Genomic DNA, 20577 nt, shown 5'->3' with positions numbered 1-20577 from the left:
TTCCTGCAGATGTGGATGAGTGTAAAGAATATGGGGATGCCATCTGCGGCACGTGGCGGTGCCAGAACAGCCTGGGCTCCTACCGTTGTATCATGGGCTGCCAGCCTGGCTTCCACTGGACCCCCTTGGGTGACTGCATTGGTGAGTACAGCCCTGGCTCTCCCTGCCCCTCACCCTGGCAGGAACAGGGTGCTTGTGGAACATCTCTGCCAGAGGCGCAGGGGAGAAGGAGGAGGAGGAGGAGGAAATGTGTGGCTGGTGGAGAGGCAGATAATGCTGAGAATTTGTTTTCTTGGCTGTGCTGCCTGCTTGCGTCTAGACTTCTCTCTTCCTGGCATCTGGAACAGACACTGCATTGTGCTGCTTTCCGCTTGGGGAGAGTCCTGGGCAGGTTACAGCCATTCCAGGCTGGGGGCTGGACCGCAGCTCCCTGTAAGCTGTGCTTGCTGGGGCCACTGCCAGTCACCTGCCTGGCAGGCCTGGGTGAGTGGAAAGGCTGCTGGTACCAGAGCATGCTAGACTAGTCAGTCTGGGTTTCAAGCCTAGGCTCCAGCAAAGAGGAAAGAGCAAAGGGATTTTTGCATTTTTTGACGCTCCCCCCGGCTCAGGGAAGGTTGCAGCAGGGAGGAGCTGCTGCCAGCCACTGGGCTCTGGGCTGCACTAAGACTCAGCCTTACCACGTGGAGCTGCTCCTGGCCTTGGGAACCTTGGGTTGTGGACACACAGCTGTTCTGACTGCTCCAAGAAAGTTTCCATGCAGTAGCTGGAGCTTGTAGGCTCTGTGTCCCTTTACACCTCTGCAGGAAACTGCTACCCTCAGCCACTCCTGCCAGTCACCTCCCATACTTCCCATCAATTTCCCATTCCCACCCTGCCCCTATTGCTCTTTTCATATGGCTTCTTTGTGGTTCTCCGTGTTGCAAGAAGCTTCTCTTAACATGCACACTCATAGGTAATTGCAGCAGCCAGACCCAGTCCCTCACATCAAGGAAATGCCTGTCCCAGTCCCAGATCTTGGGGTCAGAGCCAAAAGACCTGAGTAGGGGTGTCCATTGGGAGAAGTGGGGACTAGGACAATTCTTGGTTTTGGCTTTGCTGCAGACATTGATGAATGTGCCAATGAGACGCTGTGCGGGAGCCACGGCTTCTGTGAGAACTCGGATGGCTCCTTCCGCTGCCTCTGTGACCGTGGCTATGAGAGCTCACCTTCCGGGCACTACTGCACTGGTGAGTCTGCAGTAAAGGAGAGCCATCCCTGCTGTGTGATGGCTCCCAGACCACAGACAGGGACTGCTGTCACACATTGAGAATCACACACATGGACAGGGCAGCTCATGGAGTCAAAAGCCCTTCCCTTATCACAACAGATCTTTGGGATTGCAAAGGACCAGGCTCTGAAAAAGTGTGTTTAACAGTGAACATGGAGCCCTATTCTGTCCAGGTAGAAAGGAGGTCCTTGAGGGATGGAGACACTGAAGGTGCTACAAAGGTCCTTTAATGGGTGCCTGTAGAGAACAGGCAGGGTGTATTACAAGGAAGAAAGTTTTCATTGTGAAGACGGGCAGGTAGTGGAACTGTTGCCTGTAACGTTTGTTCAGTTGCCATCCTTGGAGATTTTAAAGACCAAAGAAGAAAAAGCTCTGAGCAGCCTGGTGGGATCTTGTAACTGAGTAGGGGGTTGGACTGTAGTCTTCCAAACCTAGACCATTCTGTGATCCAGCAACCCACTGGATTTCAGCAAGCTGGAGTTCAGGCTCTGGATCCACTAAGAGCAGGGCATGAGGCTCCTGCCAGACTTGTGTCGAGCCACAATGTGAATGTAGTTCTCAGCTCGTCCCTAGCAGCTTTCATCTCCCTACTGCAGGGTAGCTTCATGCTGCAGACCATGGACAGGCTGCCCATGTAGAGGCAGGGCTCCTGCTGCCCACTGCTGCTCTTTGCTTTGCAGATGTGAATGAGTGTGAGCTGATGGTGGCCGTGTGCGGAACTGCGCTTTGTGAGAATGTGGAGGGATCCTTCCTGTGCCTCTGCCCCAGTGACCACGAGGAGTACGACACAGAGGCAGGGCAGTGCAAGCCCCGAGCTGCCGTGGGTGAGTAGGCAACTGTGACACAGCATGGGTGGCGGCTAGAGCAGGAGCGTGGTAGCCCTGGCTGGGGAGAGATAAAGATGAGGGGCTGACAGGGCTGTACAAGCCTGCACAGATAATGGGCAAGTGTTAGTCTGGGGAGAGCTCAGGAGCCTGAAAGTGAGGACTTGGGAAGACCACACTGCTGGTGAGGGGTGTGCTCTGGGACCTCCTAGGTGTGGGATGCTGCGTTGGGGTGCCAAGGACCCCATCTCATCTCTGCTGTCTTCTAGAGGGCTCTGACACACGTGCAGCCCACGTCTCTGACAGCGCAGAGCGCAAGCAGTGCTACTACCACATCAGTGACGTCCGCCTGTGTGACAGCGTCCTGGCCAAGAACATCACCAAGGAGGAGTGCTGCTGTACAGTGGGGGCAGCCTGGGGTGACAACTGTGAGACTTACCCCTGCCCCATCCCAGGCACAGGTAGGACTGTGACCCCACCACACCAGGCAGGGCCAGTGCTCTGCCTGCCAGTTCCACCTTGATTGCACTAACGAGCTGCTTCTTTTCTTTCTATCTCCTCTTGGCATCTGTATCTTGGTCAGTGGAGTACCAAGAGATCTGCCCTCTTGGGAAGGGCTATATTCCCCAGGAAGATCTGCTCTCAGGAAAAGTTTCTTTCACAGGTACTAGCACCATTTTCTTTCATTTCTTCCCCAGAGGAAGAGGGAGAGCAGTATGTAAAACCCTGCATGAAAATGCATTGACAAAACTATCTCCCCAGGCCTATCGTGGGGGATGCTAACATCCTGCTGCTGCCTTCCCCATTCCAGAGAAATCCCAGACTGCCAGTATTGTTGAGCTGGAAGTGCCCCTGCCTCCAGTCCTGCCTTGTTGCTGGCAGTCATTCTTTCTTGGTGCAAGTCTCCCATGATGAACCAGGGATGGGGACCATTAAGACACAGCTCTTCCAGTTACTGATTAATCTCCCAGTAGCCAGCTCGCTCAGTCTTTGGCACTTTGCCTCCATGGAGGTTGTGTGCTTAAGATACACATGAATTTGTGAGTGTCCTGCTCACACCATCCCTCCTCCTGCTCTGCCTGGGGGTGCTTCTCCCTCTGCTCCCAAGCATGGGGCCTGTGGGAGAGGTGGGGGGCTCACTCAGGGACCTGTCAGCAATCCAGGCAAGGTGCTGTGACAGCTTTCTGCAGGTATAGCACCCAACACACCTTGCTTCCATGGCTCTGCTTCCTGAGACACTTGCCCTCCCTCCATCCCTCTTTCAGACATGGATGAGTGTGAGATATTTGGCTCTGAGTTCTGCCGCAATGGACAGTGTTTGAACACGGTGCCCGGCTACAAGTGCTTCTGCCGTACAGGATACTTCTATGACTCCAGCAGGCTTGAGTGTGTTGGTAAGATGGCCTCTAAGAGCAGTGGGCACCCCACTGCACACGGGGGGACAGCTGTGCTGCTACACCCAGACTTGTCCCTGCTGGGCCAGGTCTAGGTAACAGGCTTCCTGGCACCCTCCTGGGGAACAAGAGAGGAGGGCCTGAGGGCCATGAGGTCCCCATTTGGGCAGGGAAAGGGTCACATTGCTCATGTCTGCCAGCCTGAAACATTGCCCTGTCCTTGTGTGTGGGCAGATCAGGATGAGTGTCAGAATGAAGTGTACTGCATCAATGGCGAGTGTCTGAACACAGAAGGCTCCTACCACTGTTTCTGCAGCCTCCCTCTTGTGCTGGATGCCACTGGCAATCGGTGTGTGAATTTCTCCAGCAGGGCAGGTGAGCCTGATCCCCCACTGCAGCACACCTTTGCCCCACACATCCTGCCCCATGGCTGGGTCCTCCAAGAGGAGCAGGGGGTGGGGACTTGGTGCCTGGCTGAGGTGTGTCAGCACCAGTACAGGGTGCGGCCAGGGCAGGGAGGGGGCAGAAGCTGGTGCACATGGTCATCTATCTTGGGACAAGATCGACAGGCACTCTTCTGGATGATTTCCATGGCATCCTTTGCTTGTGTCACTCACAGATACCTTGGAGGAGTATGAAATCCACCTGGACGTCTGCTGGCAGACTGTTGCTGACTACATCTGCCAAGACCTGCTGCATGGCCAGCAGACCACGTACACTGAGTGCTGCTGCCGGCTCGGTGAAGCATGGGGCCAGAACTGTGCACTTTGTCCCCACAGGTCCTCTGGTAAGTTGGGTGGCATGGGCAAGCATCTCCCAGCAGAGGTGGGAATGGGCTGGGCTGCCACATGTCATGTCATGCGTAAGATCTCTGCATTGTTGGAGCCAGCCCAAAGAGTAGGTAACCCCACACACACTTCTATAGGGCTGAGCTGCACCAGTGGGTAGAATGTGCCTGAAACTGGTTTGCAGCAAGTCCAGTGTATTTGAGGGGAGAGTTGCCCTGTGCATCCCACTGCTTCTGCACACGTTAGGAGGCAGTGGTAGCTGGGGAAGGGAGCACCCTAGGAATTGGGGTTCTTGCTGTTCAAGAACCTGCTGGCCCCAGATGGAAGCTAGTCTTCTTGACAATAAACAAACTACAGAGCTGCAGCTGTGGAGGGCACTGAAGGCAGGTCTGGCTCAGCTGACCCAGTGTGGATGCACACCCTCTGGCCATATAGTGGACCTTGAGCCAGGCTGCACTGACCCTTCCTTTTCCTCACTACCTGCAGCTGATTTTGCTTTCCTGTGTAATGGGGCCAGTGAAGACAGTGAACGAGGGGGTGAGCTCCGAGAAAGACCTAGGTATGAGTACGGACCGGGCTTGGAAGACCCCCACTATGGCCTTCCCAGTCCCTACTACAACTACCTGGAGTCTGAGTACGGAAGCCCCGAGGCCGGTTTCCCTCGGAGGGTACCCAGCAGTGAGTTTCGTGGCAGCCCTCTCCACCATGGCCCAGCGCGGTCTCCACCCCGCTACCTCCCCGGCCAAACTGGTGAGTACTGGAGACACAGCAGTGCCTCCCCACCCAGACTGTGTCCATGGGGACTGACTGCCTCCTGGTTCCCACCCTGGCCGGGCTGCTCCAGGGCTGGAGCAAGCTCTGTTCCTGGCTGTTCTGAGTCAGTCCTGAGTCAGTCCTGGTCAGTCACTGTCTTGCTGCATGCCCGATATTCCCTGTGTGACTGGGCTGAGGCTCACTCTGCTCTGACTCCGCCTTGCCGCCCTCCAGGTCTCTACGAGGGCTTCGAGGGGCTGCAGGCGGAGGAGTGCGGGATCCTCAACGGCTGCGAGAACGGGCGCTGCGTGCGCGTCCCGGAGGGATACACCTGCGACTGCTTCGACGGCTTCCAGCTGGACATGACCCGCATGGCCTGCGTGGGTGAGTGAGGCCCCGCGTCCCTTGGCCGCGGCTGCTCCCTGCCGGTGCCGGCCGGGACGGCAGCAGGAGCACTCCCGCTCTTCCGATTCCTTCCCATACGGCTGGGAGGGCCCTCGTGGAAGTTCCGCCGGCCACTTTCTGCTGGCAGCTAGGTAAGAGCAGCTTGGGGCATCAGCGAGAGCGGCTGATGTCTCTTGTCTTCTCATACCACTCTTGTACATCACAAGCCATTGTTACTGTGATTAATGTCCTCTGCATTTGCCACTGCCCTGGTGAAATTCCTCACTTTCCACCTTGCCCTATGAGACATGGTTTCTAAATTTTCTCTCTGCATTTCCTCTAAATCCCTATGCCATGTCTCCATCCTTTTCATTATATGTCTCCAAGCCAGTTGAGACCTCAGGCACTCATCAGAGCAGATTAAGACACTCTCTTTTTCCTTAGGCACAGCACTTACTCCAACTCAGGGCATCCTTACTGTACAAAACAATGGTGCAGCTTCTTCATACAGAAACCATGGTCTATACCAGCCCAAATGCAGCTGTGCAAAACAGCAGCCTGAGATGTTACTCCCTCTTCTGCATTTGTGGATTGTTTTCCTTTCATTGGCCAAAATGTTTTGCATTTGCCTTCAATGAATTTTGTCTGGTTGATTTTGTACTGCTACTATATCAGAGTAAGTCTGAACCCTGCAAAGTGCTTGCAGCCTGGTGTCACACACATATTTGTTATTAGCATGGAGATTGTTCCTTTGTCTACCTTAATGACAACATTTGCTTGGAGTAGGGGTAAGGACAGACCACTGCAGCCTGAACTTTAAAGGGTTTTTGTTGTAACAGCCAGGTATTTCTAATTGTCTTTGGAGTGCAGCTGTGTGGTCCATTGTGCAATTGCCACAGTTTAATCTAGAGGGTATTTTCTCAATCTGTTTGAGTGTGTCATGTGAGAGTGTGTTGAAATCCTCACCATGGCCAAGGCACATCATATCCACCACTTCTCCCTTATCTGACAGGCCAGTTATCAGGTCAGGGGAGAGAACCAGATTGGCTTAACGTAATCAGGCCTTAACTGATCTCTACCAGCTATTTAATGATCTTGTTATTCTTTAGAGGGTTATTACTCACAAACCTGAACTGCTTAGGCGTGAGCAGACTATAATTCTGGAGTTTCCCTTCTGTTTTTTTGAAGATGGTTATGAGATTTATCTTTTGTTGCTTTTCTGAGGCCTCCTTTATGCTCCTACCTCAGAAAGAACTGTCAACTTCTAAGGGACTGCAGGCAGCATTAGCACATGAATTTGTGTTGCCACAAACCTTTAGGATGTAACTGCTTTATATCTGATTGTTGAACCTCTCCATCACAGTGTGACCTTTCTCTCCCTGTGCTCCTGCACCCTTGTTTAAACACTTCAAACATGGTCTGTGCCCTGTCTGATCACCACTAAGGTTTTTATGATGGCTGGAACAAAACCCTCGTTAGCTGCTCCAGCCAGCTCAGCTGGCTTTTGTTTTCTCTGTTGATAAGAAATAGACTGACATTCCCCATTGTTTCCCGCTAACATATTTATGGAGCCTTTGCTTGTTGCCTTTTCTATCCTGAACTAACTAGCCCTCATTTTATACTGCAGCCTGTTTTCTTTCCTTGCAGTTCTCTTGCTTGATTCTTAGTCATCACCATGTTTTTACCTCGCTGACTTCAGGCCTTTAGAATATTCCTGCAGCTGCTGCAGCACTTCCCTACGGCAACAGCTTACGCATGCTCTGAAAGTGGGCTGTGTGTCCCCACCCCTGCCCATGTGGGCAAACTCCAGGACTTGGTGCAGACTGCTAGCCACACTATGCTGTTGCTTCTGGCCTTTGGGTCTCTCTGGGCTAAAGTGTCTTTGTTTCATTTCTCCTCTCGATTTGGTGGCCAGACTGCAGCCTGTCTGCTCTTTCAGCTTTTACTTTCCCTTGCTTCTGAGGCTGCAAAGCACATCTCCCTCCCTTGATGTGCCTGACTTCTCCTTGGGCTTCCCAGCAAGCCATCCTGTTCATGGCAATGTCTGATCCTGAGGTTTAGTGTGAGTCCACAGTGTCAGTTCAGCAATTGGTTTGGCTGTGTGTGAAGTCTACCTTGTTCCTCAAGCTCTCTCTTCTCATGTTTCCCCTCTCCATCTTCCTCCTGTGACTGCTGTGCTTTCTCTTATCTCCCTTAAAATTTTGCTTCCAGCATCTCTCGCTGGGGTTGCACTTCTCTTTCTTCGTCAGATGGCCCCCTCCACCTATGCTAGAGATAATCCAAGGTCCCTGGGGTGGCAGAGCACTTTGGTCCTCCCAGGGTCCATTGGCTACCGCTGGGGCCTTCTTTCTCCCTCGGGTGGCCAGCTGAACCCATCAGCTGCTCCCCACTCCCTCTGATCAGTGGGGGTTGAGTCTGGAGTTTGTGGTCAGAAGGGTTGGGCCTGCCTTGGTAGGTGAGGATTTGGGCTCTGTTTGCACCTGTGGGTGTAAACAATGGTTCTGGGCTTGTACATGGGTGCTCTGTCCTGCTCATGGCCCCACCACAAGTGGGTGTATCTCAGGCAGTGTCTGGGTAAGTACATGTAGAAGAGCAGACCTGTCACAGTAGGGCAGCTGCTGTAGGGCTCACGTGCACACTCCAGCCTGACAAACTGGCCAATTGAGCCCTTTGGCACAGTTTTCAGGTTAATAAAATAATCTGTTGTTTGTGCAGCACGAAGTCCCTCTGTGTTTTGGTCCTGGAGGTGATAACTGGCCTCTCAGGGCCACCATCCTTTTCCTGGTTGACCTTGTTGGATCAGAAAAGGACATTTTCCAAGGCTAGAAGTGGCCTTTCCCCCAGATCTTAGGCTACAATAACTTGTTAGCCAAAAGCTGCTACCCAGGGGTGTCACCAGCTGCAGAGCATGGAGGGGCTCTTGTCTGGTGTACATGGGGCAGGGTTCAGTACTGTGCTGAAGGACACTGGGGATGCCACCCTTGGATACTACAGATGCTCTGCAGAAATGCTGAGTGCATGGGAGGCTGGTGGGGTCACTGTGGACATCCTGAAGGTAGTGGTTGGGAGACAGGGCAGGCAGAACCTGTGTGGGAGGGCTAGCGGGGACAGCAGGGGCACAAGGAGATGGCCATGGGCTGGGTCTACTCACTGTGCCACCAGCTCAGCCCAATCTTTCTCCTTGCAGATATCAACGAGTGTGAGGAAGTGGGCAACCCTGAGCCCCTGTGCCGAGGTGGCACCTGCGAGAACACAGAGGGCTCCTACCGCTGCCAATGCTTGCCGGGCTACGTGGCCCTGGCCCGGTCACACCACTGCGTGCCCCAGACAGCCCAGCACCCAGCAGCTGCGTAGCTCTAGGAGAGCAGGGGTGAGGCTGCTCCCCTGCACATGGCTCTGGGACCTGGGAGCACAGAGAAAGGCCTCCCACAGCTGTGGGTGCTTCGAGGCTCTTTGTTCCTTCGCCTTCGAAGTGCACAGCTTCCCCACCATCTCTCTCTATAGGTCAGGGCTGAGCTCCCTGCCTCTGCACCCCTCTTGGCCCTGCCAGCCCCTGCTCTTCCTGCAGCAGAGCCCACCCCAGCCCTCAGCACCTGTCACATTGCTCTGTGTCATGGAGGCTCACAGGACACTTTCCCTTGCCACACAGCCCCTGCCTGTCCCCCTCACCCTGCAAGAAAGGGGGTTCATCTCCCTGCCACTGCTGCACTGACCTAGTGACAAGCCTTACCCACACCGCAGGTGCTGGCCCCACTCCTTGTGAAGCGTCCAGCCCCCAGGCCAGAGCTTAAGATGGGGGTTCCACCCCAGCTTTCTAGAGCTGCTGCCTAACCTTGGGGCATGGGAAAGAGGCCTGAGGGGCCCCAGGGCCAGCTCTCCCTGTGGCCTTTAGCCCTATACTTTGTGCCCCATGCTAGCTGGGCAGGGGGAGGGGAAGCAGGTCCAGCTTCCTTTCTGTAAAGTTGTTGGTGGTTATTTTTTTTAACTGAGTCTGCTGGAAACTTCTCTCATGTTGTTAAATAAAACATTTATTTTGGGCCCCTGTGGCTCAAGACACTGGGGCTTGTCAGAACTATGCTTGTCTTGCCTCTGCCAAGGGCACAGCCATCCCACTTGTAAGCCAATTCTTGGCCCTCTCAGCTGGCACATGGCCTCCTCCTGCTCCCAAACCGGAGTAGGGAGCTTTGCCAGGCCAAATCCCTAGCCCAGCACCAGTGGCAGGAGCCTACTCCAGTCCCTGCAGACACCACGGAAGTTGTAGCCTTGTTCTCACACAAGGGAGCTGCAGCTCCCACGTGAGAAAGTATAGCTTACTGCAGTTGGTAAGGGCTCTCTGGCAGGTCTGGCAGTTGTTTTTCCAGCCCTGGAGCCCTCAGTATGAAGGGCTTTACCTATGCTGCAGCAAGCAAGGCTATGTTCTATGCCACCACCTCTTCAGGGAGCCTTTGCACAATTTCAAGCCTGCATAGGACTAGCAAAGCAAGAGCACAGCCAGACATTGCCAGCTGGATACCGGCAACAGAGATGCTTGGCTGCTTCGAGGTTACCCACACTTAGGCCAGCATACCACATCTATTCATGCCTTCAGCTAAGAAGACCAGCTGAATCCCAACTAGAAGATGCCCAGACATTCTGCTTTTCCTCCTGATCCTCTTCACTCACAGAATACAACACAAGCAGATTTTGTCTAGCCTTTATTAAAAGGAAAGTTATAAAAAGAGATTCAGGAGCTCACAGCAGCTCCAAGTTAGAAGTAGTGCAAAACACTGGTTAGAGAAAGAATCATCCCTGCAGAGACATTGAACACCATTTGGCTTTGCATCCACAAAATGCAAGTTTTCCCAGCTGGAGTCCTGCTGGCTTGAGCAGAAGCCCAGGACATAGCAGGCTGTCAGCTCAGGGAAAGACTCCTCTCCTTCCCTCTGCTTCACTGCATGGATAGCAAATGCAGGTCCTGGGGGCATCCTGATCAAAACAGAGCAGGAGAAACACAGGAGGGTGGATGCAGCCGGCATTCTAAAATAGGCACTGAAGGGTTATCAGGTAGCTCAGACAATAGCCAGGTTCATCACTGAGAAATTCCTTTGTGAGGACAGACAGCTCCATGTCTAACAGATAAAGCGCCTGCCTCCGCAGAGTGGCTGGAGGATGATGCTCAGTCACTGCTGCCCTTTGAGCTGCTAGGAAAACACCCCAGGGGTGTCACCTAAACACAGTACGAGTACTCTGCCAGGGGCTGATCTTGCAAGGAACACAGTGCTGGCTGCTCAGAGGCCGCAGAGCTCTGAAGGAAGCAGTAAGAAATGTTTATTATATAAAAGAATTTGGCCTGTGTTGTTTCCAGTTTTCCCCTCCCCAAACCCTAATAATGGCAGAGCTCCTCAGCTGGTAATCTGCACTGGTATCTTCCAGCAGAACAACATCTGGTCCTGGTCATCTACCAGCTCCCACTTCACAATCAATTTAATCTGAAAGAGAGAGAAGTAGAGGGAAATAACATTCAGGAAATCTTAAGGCAAGGGCATCAGGAGAAAAGTTATCACTTGTATGGAACAAAGAGGTCCTGGGAGCTCTGCACAAAGAGGACAGAGCTGGGGCCTTGTCCTTGTGTGCAGTAGGTGAGCCACGCTCATACACTGATTCCTGGAGCACCATCTGTGGTTGGAGAGCACCCAGTTACATGACACAGGAGGCCTCCACACACTGCACTTGAATTCTCACTCCCTGCAAAAGTAGAGTGCAAGCACCCTGCAGCATCCCTAGCTGAACTGCACGCCAGAGTCAAGCACACCCAGTCTGGGAACATTCAGCTGCAGGCAGCAGGCTCTGGTGGGAAGCACGGTGCAGGAAGCACAGCACAGGAAGATACTGGAGCAGCTGAAGCCACTTCTCAGCTGGAGCTAGGCTGCTTCTTTTGCTGAGCCTGTACCAAAGTGGGAACTTGAAACTAGGGTCATACAGCAAAAAGAACACCAGACTGTGTATGGAGTCTAGTCTGTCACACCAGAAGAGAACAGGTGTCTTCCCTTAAAGGCAGGTGGTGAGACTACTCCAGTATAGGCGGTAGCTGAGAAGCTGACCAGCTGCCTGCATACTTACACTGGGGTACTCGCTCTTCACAGGCAGTTTATTCAGGTAGCTGTAGGAATGGCCCTTCTGAATGGGGCAGTGGATCCCAGACTTGCATCCATCAGGCTCAGGAATAGGGAAGGGTATGTCCACATGCAGCATCTCCCCATACACCCTTGCTTTACTGCCCTGGCTCTCGATCTCTGCAAAACACGGAGAACACACGTATTCCACACGTGCCCTTCACACACCCCAAAGGCTGCAAGAACACAACTAAGGGACACTCTCCCTCCAACCAGATCCTTCTCCAGCCGCCCTTCTCCCCTCCCAGCAGAGGGGATCCCCTGCCCCTGCCCACTCCCGCTGGGGATGTGCTCCTTACTGCTGGCGAAGGTGACGTTGATGCTGTAAGATGTCCCCTTGTGGAGCAGGCAGGGCTGAGTGGGGCAGGGGCTCACGTTCACCTCCTGGATGCTGCCGTCTATGGAACCTGCAAGGAAGAATCGGGATTACCGGGCCGCCTCCGCCTGCTGCTCTCCTCCCGCTGCCCCGCGGGCCGGAGCCACTCACCGCAGTCAACGAAGCGGAGGGGCTCGGCCAGGGCGGTGGCGGCGGCGCCCAGCGCCAGGAGCAGGGCGAGCGGGGAGGGCACCATGGCGGCGGCAGCGGGCACGGCAGCGGCAGCAGCAGCAGCGGCGGCGGCTCCGCGGTGTCACATGAGCGCGGCGGCCCCGCCCGCCGGTCAGCTGGGGCGGGCCCCGCCCGCGGGGCCGGGCCGGAGTCACCGAGCGCTCCCGGCGGGGGGGGACGGGGGAAAGAACCGCCCCCGTGGCCGAGGGCAAGGCTGCCGCCGGGAAAAGGGCGGAGGGGGCCCCTCAGGACAGCTCCTGTCGTGACAGGGGACTACGGGACAGCCCGGGAGTGGTGCTGGTGGTGTGCTGGAGCTACAGCCCTCGGACAGACGGACTGACACCGTCTCCAAAAGCGCTGTCACTGGCCATGCCCACTCCCGGGGTGTCCTGGGACAGTCAGTGTCAAAGGCAGCAGCCAGAGGACAGGCTCAGATACAGGCACTGCTATGGACCGGGAAGGTCTTTTGCTGCCCCTGCTGAAAGGGGATAAAACATAACGCCCACAAAGCTGCTGTGGTAGACTCGTCCGTGGCCCTGTTCGTACATATCCCATACCTCCTGTTCTGCATGTCGAAAGCTGTTTGTGTAGCACAAGTGCCAAGAGTTACATCTGCTGAGTACCTGGCGTGTCTGCCACCTCTCACAGAGCACACAGACGCCAGTTCTGGTTCTCAAACTCGTGAATTGCTAGAGACTCCCTGCTTTGTGCCGTGGATGCCAAGGCAAACCAGATGACGCTTCAGAAAGCATTTGACCCAAGCTGAAGTTTACAACTTTCCACCAATTTCACATGGTAGCAAATTTAAGCCTTTCTGGAATCATGTCAGAATACAGCAGAGAGGCACGTGAATACTGATTTGGTAGGAACGTGGCAGAGCTGACACAGAGTCCCCGCTTCAGACCTCTGTCCCAGTGAGGTGTCTGCCTGCTCAGCTGCAGCTGCACAGCCCAGTGACTCAGAGGTGGCACCTCACACTTTGCTCAGGCCCTCTGCAAAGGGTGTCACATCAGAAAGGGGTGTGGGGCTTTTTAATTTTTTTTTTTTAGATTTCAACTAAGCATTCAGTTTCAAGACGCATGCAGGATACTTACCAAAGCTCTATTAAAAAAAACAACAAAAACCCAAACCAAACAAACAACCCCCCCCCCCCAAAAAAAAAAAACAAAAAAAAAACCACCCTCAAAAAAACTCCTGCTGAGACTAAGCCATGTATTTAACACTACCTAGCACACTTTATAACTGACCCAGATAAAGGCTTTTCCTTGCACATGGAAAGCATGCCCTTCAAAAGGCTTCCCTTATCCACCCTTATCCACATCCTTCAAGTCTTACAGATGGTAAACAAAGTTGCCTATCTGACTGCTGGTAACAGAACTGCTGTCAAGCCAGAGCAACACCATAAAGTGCTGTCACACATTCACAGGATAAGCAGTGCTTGGAATTTGCTTGGGAGCAAATTCCACAGGCCATTAAATCAGGATGCCTCCTGTGAAACAATTCACCAGGTATCTTTGCTTCACAGATGCTTTTACACAATGGCAGTGACTATGTACATACAAGTCAACACATATTTCAAAGGCTTTGAACTAAAAATCATCGCATCTAGGATCCAAATTAACATTTTCACAGAAAATGTTTCCCTCCCTGCACCCCAAAGCAGAGTAGTAAAAAGCCTAATAAGTGTATGTCTGTAAATCTACAGCCAAGGCCTTTACAGAGGAAAGAAGCAGAAACCTTCTGTCCAAGGTTTTTAGCTCATATCATACATTACTATGGTGTCAGTTTTGCAATAACATTACTAAAGCTTAAATTCCCCAGGACAGCATAAGCATCTTGGGCCAAACAGACCTTGCTTTTAGGCACATGCCCCCTGTGACATCTGATAATAGGCATAAGGCTCCAGGTTTCCTTGGAGCCAAAAATTGCTTAAGAAAGATTCAAATCAACTTCAGGCTGATCTCATTATTTTGCAGATGGAGGTGCTTTCAGATTACCAGCATCACAGGGAGCTTATGCTGCACTGCAGAAATACCAGTGGAAAAGGCTAAGAAAGCTAGCAGACAAATTCTCTCCAGCAAGACTGATACTGGACTCGTTAATTTTTGTAGTTCAACCAACTCTATTACACAAGGATAAAGCCTGAAGTTCCACTTCATCAGCCATCTACACCTGATTAATCCAAATCCCTCCAACAGCACAAGCACTTGCAGCTCAGTAAACAAATGTGCTTGCAGGCACTACAGTGGCAATGATATAAGCAGGCAGGTTCTCAAGAAAATCCACATACAGAGACTAATCAATTGAACTGTTCTTTCAGCCAGAACATGTTCCTTTGCTAGATCGTCAGAACTCACATTTAAATTCATCACATCCACTCTTGCATTCAACACCACGCCAGAGGTTTTATTATCACCAGTTTCTGAAGCACTGAAACAAGTTTCATTTCCCTTCAAAATAGATAAAAGATGATTTTAGCATCATATTGCAGAGGAGAAATGAGCAAAAAAGCTAGAAAATTCAACTCTCAGATAAATCTCTTCAATACAGTGTGCTTAAAGAGAGCTAAAGGAATTCCCCAAACCAAGACACCACAAACCAGAATAAGCACAGAAAATCAAAACACAAACTTAAAGACAAATTATGTCTACCTATCAGAAACAAGATGACCAAAAAATTATGAGAATCCAAGAAGGAAGAAAAACTAGATTGTAACTCCATGATAAAAAAGCAACTAACCATCCCTGTACCACATAGCTGACTGAAGGAAAAAATGGCCAGTTGATGAGATGCAAGGGAATAGCTGTTCTCCTTAGTTCATACCCCCCACCTCCTTTTGTCACACAAAAAAGTTGTCCCTAGACCATGAGTCTCTCCTCAGCACAGCAGATTATTAATTATATTAACTGTGAGTGATGTTAGTTGGCCTTTTCCTCATTCTTTCAGTCTGCAGTAATCATTTTAGCAATGTCCCAAAGACCCTTGAAGCTGCTTGCCACACTTCTGTTACTTAACACCTTTCTGTCACTTTAACACAGCAAAAATGAAGGCAACTCCAAATAAGTATCTGTTTTTTGGGGCTACATCCATTCTCCAAAAGGTGTTCGCAGTGAATACAGCCACAACATGGAGAAATGCAGCAAGATCAATCTAATACACCCTACAGGAGTGAGAAAGAAAGCTAATGCAATATGGACAGAAATCAGGCATGATCCCTCTGTGTCTTTGCTCCGAGGAGGTTTTCCTTCCCTCCTCCAAAGTTGTCAGCGTTTGGGATGCCACACTGATAATAATCGAGAAACACCCCAATATGTTTTTATTTAAACATTCAGTGTTCCAATATTCCTGATGAGGATTCATCAACTATTGCAGGTGCCTGCATTAGTACCAGTCCTGCTGGGACCTTGCCTGTGATACTTTCCGGGCTTTATCTAGCATCATTAGAGTAGGCAAAATTAAACAGCTCAAACCAGTCTTTATTTACATGCTCAGGGTGGAACAAAAAGCAAAAGCCCGTGGTTACAGAAGAATCACTTTGCTTGGAGCAGGATGGTGAGAAAGCTAACTGCGACAAGGTCCTGAAATCCTCTGACGGTAAATCACCCCCTCCTGCTGGGATGACAGGTTTTCTTCCACCAGTCTTTCACGCAGTCAGCGTATGACTCTCCACAGGCCTGGCTAGGGCTGAGGAACAGGATTCCTCCCCCAGAAGCACATGAGGAACAAAGAGATAAAACACTCTTTTAACCATGAGCGCTCCGTGATCGACCGGCTAGGTCACTGTCACACGGCAAACGAGCAGGAGGAGCTGAAACCACGGTGGGAGGGCAACGAGCCTCGGGTGGCCGTCGGGGCCTGCCCGGAGTCGGGGGACCCTCGGGGGCCGGGGCCTCCCCCCGCCCTCGCTGCGGTGGGAGGCGAGGGACGGACGGTGTGGGTGTGAGAGCGCCGGGCAAGCGCTCCAACTGGGGACGACTGGCCTCCGGCTGATAAAGGAGAGCAAAGCAGAAAAGCCGGAATAAGGGAGAAACCCTAAAACCCCCGTGTTTGCTCTTCAGCCTACCCAACTCCCCTGCGGTGGCACCTTGATCCTTCTCTGAGTTCTGCTCAGGATAACTTTACGGCTAATCCCGGGACAAGCATGCGCGGACGGGCAGCGCTCGGCGCTTATTTCATTACTCTTCACTGCTTCATGGCTGCAAACACCCCCAAAGGCGAACAGCAGCTTCGTGCCTTTGAGCGCCTGTGACGCGCTCCCCGAAGCTGACGCCAAGCACTGCCCGCGAAGGGGCACGGGCACGGGCACGGGCACGGGCATGGGCACCACCACCGCCACGGCCGCCCCGGTGCCGCCCCGCCGTGGGCGCGGCCGCTCCCGCCCGCTGCAGCCGCACTTCCGCCATGGCGGCGGGGCGGGGCTGGGCCGGCATGGCGGCGCCGGCGGCGCTGCGGCGGTGGTGGATGTTGGCGCTGGGCGGCCGGACGAGGTACCGTTCCCTTGGACACTCGGCCCCTTGCACCCTCCCTCGGGAGCACAGAACGTCCCCGCTGCGCCGCAGGGGGTGGTGGCTGCAGGGGCCGGGCCCGCCGCCCGCTCCGGCGGCGCGGACCCCTCTGAGGCGCCCCCTCTCCCTTCTTCCCGAGGCAGCCGCTGCTCCGCTCCACCGTGCCCAGGCCGAGCCCTGCCGAGGTCCCCGGGCGGCCCTGCCCGCCCCGCTGGCTCCCTGCTGCGCTGGGCGTCGTCCTTCTCCCAGCCGGGCCCGACCGAGAGCGGCCCCAGCGAAGGACAGATCTTCCTCAGCGAGAGCTGCGTGAAGGTGGGGACTCGGGGAGCAGTCTGGTGTCTCTGGAAGGGTTTCCACCCTGCCTGCCCTGCCGTCGCACAGAGGAGACGTTTGAGTGTTCACTGGTTTTTCAGCAGGACTTTTAATCCTCTTCCCTTTTATTTCTTTGCAGAGGCTGCTGGAGATTGCAGAAGGATCAGAGTTTCTCAGGCTGCAGGTTGAAGGAGGTGGCTGCTCTGGCTTCCAGTACAAATTTTCCTTGGACACAGTTATCAATCCCGATGACAGGCAAGGACAGAGGGACATTTTGGTGGTCAGATGTTTCTGTTCTTGGCAAAAACGGCAGGAGGGGCATGTGTGAGATATTAGTGTCTTGCATTGAAGGGAAGATGCCTGTGAGATAAGGAGCATGCTGAGGTTGTGCTTTTCTGTAAGGTCTTTGGCACAGTTAGTGGTTAAATTTGCTGCTTTTTTTTTGCAGGGTGTTTGAACAAGGTGGTGCCCGTGTGGTTGTGGATGTGGACAGCCTGGCCTTTGTGAAAGGATCCATGGTGGATTTCAGCCAAGAGCTGATCCGAAGCTCCTTCCAGGTGGTGAGCAACCCCCAGGCAGAGAAGGGTTGCTCATGTGGAACTTCCTTCTCTATCAAAATCTGACTGGACTTACCATGGATAGACACTGTTTGCAGACACTTTTGGCAGAGGGTTTATGTTTGTTCTTTTCTCTGCTGCTCCCTCTCCCTTACCCTGTGACACAGCTGTTACAGAATAATGCAGCTGTGTGTGTGTTTGCACTGAGCCTGTCTCCAAGACTTACTGGCCTTCCCTTCAGAAACGATGAAGTAACCATGAGCACGCACACAGGAGCATCTTCAGCACCTTGTGAACCACTGGCCAGGTGGTGCTGACTGGCCTGCCCTGTCCTGATTGTGGAACTACTTAACTGTCTCTGCAAGAGAAGGCTGTATATGTATCTGTGTGTGTGTTTATTGAAAGGTCTTACTAAAAAAAGTCTGTGAGGTTGATTGGTATTGCTTGTGCATTTATATGCGGGTAGAACCTGGGTTCTTTCAGGCTAGTGTTGCTTATTCCTTTTCTTCCAAGCAAATGGGACTTGGAGTCTTTCTCACTTGTACTGCTGACTCTCCACTGCCCAGCTTACAGTGGGCTTTTCCAGATGCTTTTCTTTTTTCTTGCTGAACAGGATTCTCGTGGTCCCAGGAACCTGTGGTGGCTTTGCTGTAAGTTCCTGGGATGATGGTTTTTACTTGTTCAGAGTAAGTGAAACCAAAAAAATTGAGGTTGGAAGAATGAATATCTTGTGTCTTTTATATATAAAAATAAGAAAAATCTTTATATATATATATATATATATATATATATATAAAGTACACAGCTCTCTATGCTTCAGTGCTGTTTAAGCCTGACTTGGAATTTTAGGTCATACAAGCGCTCAGGTTTCACAGTGTGGTTCCTGCCTGCTCTTGCCAGGAGGAAGGGAGGTTAAGGTGATAGAGGAGAGTAGGTGTACTGCCTAAGGCAGTCCTTTTGACTTACAGTTGTCTGGAAAGCTTTTCCATAACTTGGTTTATCATTTAGTCTCTGTCTAACATTCATGGTTTAATGAAAGACTGGAACTCCACTCCTTTCTAAGACTCCATGGAATGGGAAGTCTGGAAGTTTCCAGAATAACATCCTTTCGATTAGTCATTTTCTATAGTTTTTTATCTGCCACTAGATGTCTTTTAAGTCAGTGATTCACCTGCTTCTGGATGAAAGGAGAGATGGGGAAGCTATTTTTGTTCCCTCTTTTATGTTTTATCTGATCATAACCAAATTGTTTAAGACTTGAGTCTTTCACGTGAGTGTGGGAGCCCTGCATGACTTTGGTCTCAAAGGAACCGCCTGTGGCAAACGATGAGCTTTTCTAGACCATGCCACAGGCATTTTTTGTTAAGGTTCCTAAAAGCCTTTTTAAGCTATTTAGTAGTGCCTATGTTCAGCACTGTTTTGCCTATTTATTTCTAGTGCTCAGAGCTGATAGCCAGCTAGTTTCAGTTTTGTCTGCAGATGTTACAGGAGCTCACATATGGTCTGCTCTGACTTTGTCACATGGGGATGCACATGGATAGGATGTGGAGCAGTGGCTCTTTCAGTTTAGCCCTTTCCATTTCCTGTAGCAAACAACATCTGCCTATTTATGTTGGTGTTAGAGACAGCTGTCACATTTTGTAAAAGGGACTAAAAGAATGTGGTTACAAGATTTGTCTAAACCCCTTCCAAGGTATTTTAACCCTATCTTTATGCTCCCAGATCTTGAAGGTGGTATCAGCCGGAACTGCCTTTGAAAAGTGTAAGACCTTAAAGCTTGTGTAGGAAGAATACATTAGATAAACTCAATTTCTTTCATCTGGGATAGCTATAAGTAGGGCAGAGGAGTTGCTTTCTGAACCAGGAAGATCCATTCTTGATCCATTTCACACAGACTGACCTAGGTCAAGTCTCTTGAGATCTTTTATGGGAAATAAAAGTGCAGCAGTAGTGCTGGAGAGGTAGCAAGCCAGCAGCTACCAAGGCTTTTCTTCCCTGGCCAAAAGCCAGCCTTCAGCCCCTGTAAACACGCAGGCTTCATCTTGGATTGCTGTTCTTGCTGAATGTAAATGTGCCGTGTCTGTTCAGCCTAGCAGGTTCCACTTGCCTACACTTGCTCTGTGCTGATGCAGTAGATGGAGCAGGTGTTGTCCATGTGGATGCTGCCCCTTGCAGAGGGTGTGCTTCTCACTCCAGGGACTGTGCAGAGCACCAGGCTTCGGTGCCCACCAGTGTCAGCTGCAGCGTTGCTGTGCAGCTGGCATGAGTGCCGTGTTCTGCCCGCGGTTCTGGCAGTACTGCTCTGACTGCACTAGGTGGACCCCTTTCTCCTTGGGACTCACTGCCCTGGACATACACAGGCATTCTGCCCTGAGGCTGGATCTGCTCCACGCAGGACCTGAGCAAGAGCAAAAGTTTCTTTGCAGCTGTCTGTTTTGAAGGCAGGCTGGTATTGCTGCAGTGTGGTCTTCAGATCAGAGAAACTGCTAGGAGCCAGAGAGATTCCAGCCCATACACCATGTTGCCCTTGGCTTCTAGACCTGCTTCTTGGGAGAAGGTGTAACCTATTGGCAAAAGCTACTGGGTTTCCAGTTCCCATTAGGGAATGGGTGCAAAGGGCTGTCTGTCACCTCCAGAGTTGTCCTGCCTCTTTAGAAGTGTGTCAGTACATCAGAACTTCTGTCAATGTTGGGAAGTCAGCAAAGGGGCTCTTGTTGACACAGGGGTACAAAGGTGATCTTGGTGCATTTTGGCTGTGTAGGCAGAAAGGCTAGGTCTTGGATCCTACTGAAAAAGCCTAACCTGTCAAGTTTTGTGCACTGAATAGGTGACAAAGATGGCACCACACTGTAGCCTGTAGGGCAAGACTTGTGCCAAGAGAAGGACACAGAAGATTAGACAGGGAATTTGATGCTGCCTGGACCATGAGGGGCTGCCAAGGCATGTCTGCAGGAGGTCTGCAGTGTGGGAATAGTTGGGAGCCCTTGTACTGAACCACTGAGAAGAAGCTGAAGGAGTTGGAGGTGCTGCCTTCATGCCAAATGAGAAACTGCAGTGGAAAATCTTTCTCTGCTCCCACATAAAGAAGGAGGA

At 52.0% G+C, this 20577-nt stretch overlaps 3 protein-coding genes across 3 annotated transcripts in view; 2 read left to right on the top strand and 1 right to left on the bottom strand.

Moving 5' to 3' along the window:
- Positions 1-9467, top strand: part of LTBP2 (latent transforming growth factor beta binding protein 2) — a gene marked incomplete at its 5' end in the record, with an annotated part of 62152 nt that extends 52685 nt beyond the window's left edge. The window contains 11 exons of the mRNA XM_066552095.1: positions 10-141; positions 1102-1227; positions 1949-2092; positions 2362-2553; positions 2676-2756; positions 3358-3486; positions 3721-3861; positions 4106-4273; positions 4761-5024; positions 5262-5411; positions 8599-9467. Of these exons, the coding sequence (XP_066408192.1) occupies positions 10-141; positions 1102-1227; positions 1949-2092; positions 2362-2553; positions 2676-2756; positions 3358-3486; positions 3721-3861; positions 4106-4273; positions 4761-5024; positions 5262-5411; positions 8599-8765 (1694 nt within the window). The remainder of the gene's footprint in view (positions 1-9; positions 142-1101; positions 1228-1948; positions 2093-2361; positions 2554-2675; positions 2757-3357; positions 3487-3720; positions 3862-4105; positions 4274-4760; positions 5025-5261; positions 5412-8598) is intronic.
- A 625-nt stretch (positions 9468-10092) lies between these two features.
- Positions 10093-12175, bottom strand: NPC2 (NPC intracellular cholesterol transporter 2). The gene is made up of 4 exons (XM_066552160.1): positions 12051-12175; positions 11863-11970; positions 11511-11683; positions 10093-10879 (listed from the first exon to the last, which is right to left on the bottom strand). The coding sequence occupies exons 1-4, from the start codon at positions 12133-12135 to the stop codon at positions 10793-10795; spliced, it is 453 nt and encodes a 150-aa protein (XP_066408257.1). The 5' UTR covers positions 12136-12175; the 3' UTR covers positions 10093-10792.
- A 4330-nt stretch (positions 12176-16505) lies between these two features.
- On the top strand, positions 16506-17918 carry ISCA2 (iron-sulfur cluster assembly 2). The gene is made up of 4 exons (XM_066552164.1): positions 16506-16597; positions 16759-16927; positions 17067-17182; positions 17376-17918. Exons 1-4 carry the CDS (start codon positions 16512-16514, stop codon positions 17548-17550), a joined length of 546 nt encoding a protein of 181 aa, XP_066408261.1. The 5' UTR covers positions 16506-16511; the 3' UTR covers positions 17551-17918.
- Positions 17919-20577: the final 2659 nt, after the last annotated feature.

Source organism: Molothrus aeneus, chromosome 6, assembly GCF_037042795.1.
Source record: "Molothrus aeneus isolate 106 chromosome 6, BPBGC_Maene_1.0, whole genome shotgun sequence".
NCBI lineage: Eukaryota > Metazoa > Chordata > Aves > Passeriformes > Icteridae > Molothrus > Molothrus aeneus.
Note: the sequence above shows the minus strand (reverse complement) of the source record. Positions and strands in the feature narration are given on the sequence as shown.

Excerpts from the sequence above, each read along its gene's own strand:
- NPC2 (XM_066552160.1), bottom strand. The coding sequence starts at position 12,135 with ATGGTGCCCTCCCCGCTCGCCCTGCTCCTGGCGCTGGGCGCCGCCGCC. Across the intron at positions 11,684-11,862 it reads CAACGTCACCTTCGCCAGCA|AGATCGAGAGCCAGGGCAGT; the intron begins GTAAGGAGCACA and ends CGTGTTTTGCAG. Across the intron at positions 10,880-11,510 it reads TGAAGAGCGAGTACCCCAGT|ATTAAATTGATTGTGAAGTG; the intron begins GTAAGTATGCAG and ends TCTCTCTTTCAG.
- ISCA2 (XM_066552164.1), top strand. The coding sequence starts at position 16,512 with ATGGCGGCGGGGCGGGGCTGGGCCGGCATGGCGGCGCCGGCGGCGCTG. Across the intron at positions 16,598-16,758 it reads GCGCTGGGCGGCCGGACGAG|CCGCTGCTCCGCTCCACCGT; the intron begins GTACCGTTCCCT and ends TTCCCGAGGCAG. Across the intron at positions 17,183-17,375 it reads GTTATCAATCCCGATGACAG|GGTGTTTGAACAAGGTGGTG; the intron begins GCAAGGACAGAG and ends TTTTTTTTGCAG.